At 42.2% G+C, this 7,461-nt stretch overlaps 1 protein-coding gene across 1 annotated transcript in view; it reads left to right on the top strand.

Annotated features, from left to right (window-relative positions):
• The window catches only part of mslnb (mesothelin b), a 37,559-nt gene that overhangs the window by 12,782 nt on the left and 17,316 nt on the right, over positions 1–7,461 (top strand). Inside the window, 15 exon segments of the mRNA XM_016252363.1 lie at positions 4–69; positions 179–352; positions 1,526–1,557; positions 1,644–1,741; positions 1,829–1,857; positions 1,970–1,991; positions 2,145–2,172; positions 2,241–2,313; positions 2,402–2,548; positions 3,486–3,682; positions 3,873–3,967; positions 4,077–4,189; positions 5,125–5,301; positions 5,386–5,417; positions 5,496–5,593. Coding sequence (XP_016107849.1) covers positions 4–69; positions 179–352; positions 1,526–1,557; positions 1,644–1,741; positions 1,829–1,857; positions 1,970–1,991; positions 2,145–2,172; positions 2,241–2,313; positions 2,402–2,548; positions 3,486–3,682; positions 3,873–3,967; positions 4,077–4,189; positions 5,125–5,301; positions 5,386–5,417; positions 5,496–5,593 — 1,381 coding nt within the window.

The following is a 7,461-nucleotide window of genomic DNA, read 5'->3' as shown; positions in this document are numbered from 1 at the left end:
AACTTTGGCCCGTTCTCTCAGTATGTGTCTCTCAAAGATCTGCTCTCCATCAACGGACTCTTCGATCCCGTATGTCTCCACATCTTCACATGTGATTTCATCAAAGAAGATTTATAAAAATAACACAATGTCACCTTAACCTTCACTTTAATTCTCTTGTTCTTCTCTGTGTGTTTAGTTTGAGACTCTGAACAATCTCACTCCAGAGCAGATGGTTGGACTGATTGTTAATACTCAACCTGGTGTGTCACAGAATGTCGTCATCAATACAGTGTTTGATCATCTGCTTGTGTCTCCTGTGGAGCGAGGACTTCCTGATGTTCTTGAGCTCTTGTATGTTTTCTCCACAACGGTGAGAAGATAAGGCTGGAGGTCTTTGGCAGTTTCTAGAACTGTGTATGTATTAGGAAGTTGAAATTTGGCACCCTCATTTGAGAGGGTCTTAACATTTATCTAGCCAAATGCGGGGTCTGTATCTCAAATTCAGTAGTGGAAACAACAGCTCAAAGTTACTCATTTTATCTTTTGATCCAATGGTGTAGAAACATGATGCTCTATTGAATTACACTAGTACTTGTATGAATTTCATTCTATTTGTTTAGTTTTTTATTTTATTTTGTTATTTTTCGTTTTTGACACTGCAAACAAACATTTCTGCAATTCATCTGTAACTGATCCCATTGTATCATCATAGTGTGCTATTAAGCTTTCAATCATGTTTATAATGCTTGTTCTGCTCGCATTAATGTTTGCCTACAAAACCACCACTGGCTCTGCACCCATTTACCTAATTTCATTACTTCAGAGTTATGTGCTCTCTAGAAGCTTTCATTCTGCAAGTGAACGACGCATTATTGTGCCATCTAAAAGAGGCACAAAATCACTTTCACTTTTACATTAACTGTTCCCTCCTGGTGGAATGACCTGCCCAACTCAATCCCATCTTCAAGAATCAGCTAAAATCCGTCTTTATTTGACCCTCTAACTCTAGCACTCTCTATTCTGATTCTATTCTTAAAAATAAAATAAAAAAAACATGTCTCTTTTAGACTTGCACTAAAAAAAAAAACTAACCCTAGCTTCTCTATTCTTTTTGTATTCTGTCTATTTATTTTCTTTTTATTTATTATACCATTTTTCCATTTTTATGGTTTTGAAAGTGCTTTATAAATAAAAGTTGAGTTGAGATTATACCATTAACAAAAGCAAAGACGGCCTCTAACACTAGTTTGCTCTATTCTGTTTCTATTCTGTTTTCTTTTTATTTATTATATAATTAAAAAAAAAACCTTGCTAAGTGTGCTGCGTTAAGCTAACTGAGTCTTGTTATAGCACTTGCATCTCATTGCTCTCTTGTTGATTTTGATTGCTTCCATTGTCCTCATTTGTAAGTCACTTTGGATAAAAGCATCTGCTACATGACTAAATGTAAATGTTCTACTGCGCTCACCCTGTTATTGCTGCTTAGAGTTCTATTCCTCTGCATGGAAATAAATACATGACTTCTTATGGTTTTCTTTTGTAGAGTCCACTCAGCTGTCAAACCAACCAGATAATGTAAGTGTTAGTTGATTAATACCCATCAGATTCAGTTGCATTATTGACCACATCTTCTTGACTACTTCTGTTGTGTTGTGAATCAGCTTCACGAGGCTGGAGCAGATCTTGAGCTCAGGAGCGGGTGATCTGGAGCCTGTCATCTGGGCGAGCGTTTATAAGTTCAGCCGCACGGCTCCTGCAGGTCAGCGACGTTTCATCCGTCTCTCTGTCAGCCATTATGTTCTTTTCTCCTGTTCCTTATTAATGCTGTTTTTGACTGTTCTCACAGACTGCGCTCTTCTCCCAGTCGTGAATGAGGTGTGTTTGTCATTTTAAATGAATCGCTTTCATTTTTACTCTTACAGAATCCGAAACAATAATTTTAGTCTGCTGTGTACATTTAACACCGCTTTTGTCTTTTCCTCTGCAGTGTGCCGTGACTCCATTCAACGGTATTCAGTGATTCCTGTCCATCACCATCATTTACATTCATGCTTTTAGCAGATGCTTCTGTCCAAAGTGAAAGAGGAAAAGTACTGCTATTATTTCATGATCATATATGAGTGTGCAATACTGATGTTTTGCTCTCTTTGTGTGTGTTTCAGAGACTCGGGTGTGCAGTGGAGTGGACAGGTAGCGTAAAGCTTAATTTTCCTCTTTTGTTTTTCCCAGCTTTGACTAACTGTGTCCTCTCTGTCCAGTTCTGCAGCACAGCAGTGCTTGAACGAAGGACGGGTTTGTGGCTTCAGTATTGCAGCACATGCATGCGCCCCGGTAATCACACATGAGTCTATATCCCAGAATGCAGCTCTGTAATCAGATGTGAAACGGTGGTGTAAACAGGCGTGTTGTGTGTGTTCAGGTGCTGAATGTGAGCGTGGAGTATCTGGTCACACTACTGAACTCTCACCTGTCTGATGATGACATGAGCTCAGCTGAGAGCTGGAAACTCTTCCTGACCAGAGTCTCACACCTGCTGGACATCGCCCTCGAGCAGCTCTCCAACCAGGTACAGGACAGACTCATTTCACACTGCAACTAAAACTAAAACCATAAAAAAAGCACAGCAGTATTTTACAATAAGGTCCCATTAGTTAACAGTAGTTAGTGTATTACCTAACATTAACTAACAATGAGCAATACATTTGTTACAGTATTTATTGAACTTTGCAGCTCATTGTTAGTTCAGGTAATAATATTAAAACATCCAACATTTGATTTGAAAAATGTATAAGTAAATGTTGAGATTAACACTAACTAAGATTAATAAATGCTTTAGAAATGTTTTCCATTAATCGTTCTTGTTAACTAATGTTAACAAATGGAACCTTGTAAAGTGTTACCAAACACACGTTTGTTACTTGAAATAAAATCAATGTTAACTGAAATAAAATATTAAGAAAATGATTTCGCCTAGTTGCCAAAGCAACATTTGTTTATTTTAACTTGAGGTAGAAAAATAACTAAAACCTTCTGAAATAAACTGAAATAAAATAAAATATAAAAATGTTTAAAAAAAACTAAAATTGAAATAAATTAAAATAAAATATTTTATAAAAAAATATTTTATGTCACCTACTGTAGTTGCCAGGGCAACAATTTTATTTTAATTTAGTTATAAACTGAAAAATATGCATAAACACACAATTTACTAAATTACTGAACTTTACTAAACTGAAATTAAAAGGAAAACAGAAAATCTCAAAATAAAAACAAATTCAAAATTGTATTAGTATATCAATGATACTAAACTAGCAGAGATTTAGAATTACTCAGTCATAAAACACTTGATCAATGCTTTATGAAAACAGGAACTGAGCGACTCAGAGTGACGGTAAACAGCAGAAATCCTGCATTTATTCACTCTGAACCATGACCGGAGATGAAGAGCAGTCCTGCTGTGTGTTTGATTCCTTGTGCTGGTGCTGATGATCTTCTGTGTGTAGTCGGTGTGGAGGAGCAGCAGCTCTGCTTCAGTGGTGCTGGACGTCCTGCGGGAGCTGCGGCTGGACAGATTCTCAGATGAGAGCGCCTCTGCGCTGTGGCTTGATGAACACCTGCGAGCGTTCCTGCCGAGCGCCTCCGGGACCTTCCTGCAGTGCCTGCGCAGCCAGAACCTCAGCTGCCAGAGCTTCCAGACAGTGTAAACGGCCCAGATCTTCCTCACTTTCTCTGTAAACATTTAAAACCAGTCAGACATACTGAGTGAGCAGTGTGTGAATATCCTAGTGTTTTATGGATCTGAATATCAGTGAATCAGATTAGATTTGGAGTCTGAGTGTTGTGATATTGACTTTTGTGTGTGTGTGTGTGTGTGTGTGTGTGTGATGAAGGGTTGGAGCGTTCGATGCAGGATTTTTCCATATGAATGATGTTCAGCGCCGAATAACCGTGTCACACTTCATCGTGCCGTTCCTCTCGAGAGCAGGTACTGATCAGATGCTCCTCTGTGTGTCGTTCATCTGTCTGGGTCAGATCAGCTCATCATTAACACTGTACTGCTGTGATGTTGTGTGTGTGTGTGTGTGTGTGTTCAGGTGCGGCGTGTGTGTCCGACGACAGCTCTCAGTGGCTCATCAGTAACTTCGGCCAGTTCTCTGCTCTCCTTCCTCTGAATCAGCTGATCTCGCTCAACCCACAGTTCAACCCGGTACAGTCACTAAAACACGTTTACACCGCAAACAGTCACTGCACTCATCAGGATTTACTCTAAAACATGGTAGTGTTACCTGAGAAGCAAACCTGAGAAAGATATTAAGGCGTTTTTCTCTTTTTGCGTCCGAAAGCTCTAAAATGCTGGCTTCGGAGGCAGGAAGGCATCAAGGCACGTCCGAATTCTGCTTCACTTCCTGTCTCCGGAGGTTCCTTCTTCTGAAAGTTGCGTTTGGTGGTCAGTTTGTGTTTAAATGTATGTTTCTGACTAACTTTTTGCACTTTTGATGTTATTTCTAGTGAGAAATCAGTATAATAATACTTAAATATTCATTTAGTTATCATCAAAACTCATTCTATTTTGTTGTAGATCATTAAACCGCTACGCTGCCTCAGAAGCCTGTCCGAAATCAGTTTCATGAGGTGCCAAAAACGCTGCCTGCAAAGTCATTGCCTCATACTGCAGCGAGGCAGCTGCCTAGGCTTTCAGACGCAGCCAGTGTGTCAGTTGCTGATTGTATGTTTAGATGTGGGCGTGGCTCTTCAAAATGGAGGCGGATCTGAATGCAATCTTGCAGTAGATCATAAAAAAGGGGCGGAGTTTTAGTGGATTAAATCCAGTTTCACTGGAAGATCCAGTTATGACATTCTGATTAAACTATACTGTGTTATTAATAAGTGAAATGTATGTACAGATGAATTGCGCACAATAAGGTCTATTACTTGCATTTAGAAAATGAGGTGAATTTTCCTTGCGTGCTGACTTTAGCACAAGAAGAAAGACATTTAGTTCAAGATTCTCTTAGAACAGGATACAGTATCTTCCACAGTTTTGCTTCTCAAGGTATTTTACTGGAAAACAAGCTTCCTCTTGTTCTTGAAGTGTGGAAGAGTTTTAACTGGGTCTTTGCTTGCGTTCTTCTCTGTTTCCAGATGAGCGGCCTGCTCTATCTCTCTCCAGAGCAGCTGGTCGGGCTGATGTTTGATGATGTTCCTGGGCTTCCAGAGAAAAGTGTGGTCATCAATGCCGTGTTCGATCACCTGACTGCGTCTCCACAGAAAGAGAGGATCCTCTCCACGCTTCCCATCATGGTGGAGTCATCAAAGAGGGTAAAATAGTTTTTCAGTGCACTTTTGCATCTGTTTCTCATTGTTGTCCCACCATTGACACCCAGACGTGTTTCTTTCTGACAGAGGAACGTCTCCTGCGCGTCATATCAGATCATGTGAGTGTCGTCATGTGTTTGGTGTGCTGAATCTCACGGTCTCGTGCTCACGCGTCTGTCTGTCCGTCTGTTTGCTAGCTTCCACCGTCTGGATCATCTGATGGTCAGCGTGCCAGTGGATCTGGAGCCAGTGATTCTGAGGAGTAAATCAGCTCTTCTTCAGAACGTCCCGCAGGGTGAGACCTGAGCACTTTCGCTATCATGAGACATATTCACCTGAATTATATCAAACGTTACAGGAATGTGCTTCACTCACTCACTCAGTCACTCACTCACACACACTCACACACACTTACTCACTCACTCACACACTCACACACACACACACACACACTCACTCACTCACACACACACACACACACACACACACACACCCACTCACACACACACACTCACTCACACACACATTCACTCACTCACTCACTCACAGACTCACACACACTCACTCACTCACACACACACTCACACTTACTCACTCACTCACTCACAGACTCACACACACACACACACACACTCACTCACTCACTCACACACACACACACACACTCACTCACTCACTCACTCACTCTCTCACACACACACACACACTCACTCACTCACTCACTCACTCTCTCACACACACACACACACTCACTCACTCACTCACTCACTCTCTCACACACACACACACACTCACTCACTCACTCACTCACTCTCTCACACACACACACACACTCACTCACTCACTCACTCACTCTCTCACACACACACACACACTCACTCACTCACTCACTCACTCTCTCACACACACACACACACTCACTCACTCACTCACTCACTCTCTCACACACACACACACACTCACTCACTCACTCACTCACTCTCTCACACACACACACACACTCACTCACTCACTCACTCACTCTCTCACACACACACACACACTCACTCACTCACTCACTCACTCTCTCACACACACACACACACTCACTCACTCACTCACTCACTCTCTCACACACACACACACACTCACTCACTCACTCACTCACTCTCTCACACACACACACACACTCACTCACTCACTCACTCACTCTCTCACACACACACACACACTCACTCACTCACTCACTCACTCTCTCACACACACACACACACTCACTCACTCACTCACTCACTCTCTCACACACACACACACACTCACTCACTCACTCACTCACTCTCTCACACACACACACACACTCACTCACTCACTCACTCACTCTCTCACACACACACACACACTCACTCACTCACTCACTCACTCTCTCACACACACACACACACTCACTCACTCACTCACTCACTCTCTCACACACACACACACACTCACTCACTCACTCACTCACTCTCTCACACACACACACACACTCACTCACTCACTCACTCACTCTCTCACACACACACACACACTCACTCACTCACTCACTCACTCTCTCACACACACACACACACTCACTCACTCACTCACTCACTCTCTCACACACACACACACACTCACTCACTCACTCACTCACTCTCTCACACACACACACACACTCACTCACTCACTCACTCTCTCTCTCTCTCTCTCTCTCACACACACACACACACACACACACACACAGGTTTGTTTTTGTGAAAAGGGGGGACTCTCCATAGGCGTAATGGTTTTTATACTGTACAGACCGTATATTCTATTGCCCTACACCAACCCTACCCCTAAACCTACCCCTCACAGGAGACTTTCTGCTATTTCAGATTTTCAATACACTCCATTCTGTGTGATTTATAAGTGTTTTGAAAAGTGGGGACATGGGGGAATGTCCTGAAAAGTCACCTTCTCCTTGTAATACCTGTCATACCTTTGTCATTATACACATTTATGTCCTCATTTGTCACAAAAACGCGTACACACAAACACACACTCACTCACTCACTCGCACGCACAGACACACACACACACACTCATGAGACTCTCTCTCTCTCTCTCTCTCTCTCTCTCTCTCTCTCTCTCTCTCTCTGTCTCTCTTGGTGTGTGCGCCGGAGG

Source organism: Sinocyclocheilus grahami, unplaced genomic scaffold (assembly GCF_001515645.1).
Source record: "Sinocyclocheilus grahami isolate Dianchi unplaced genomic scaffold, SAMN03320097.WGS_v1.1 scaffold1102.1, whole genome shotgun sequence".
Taxonomy (NCBI): Eukaryota; Metazoa; Chordata; class Actinopteri; order Cypriniformes; family Cyprinidae; genus Sinocyclocheilus; species Sinocyclocheilus grahami.
This window is presented reverse-complemented; position numbering and strand designations above follow the sequence as displayed.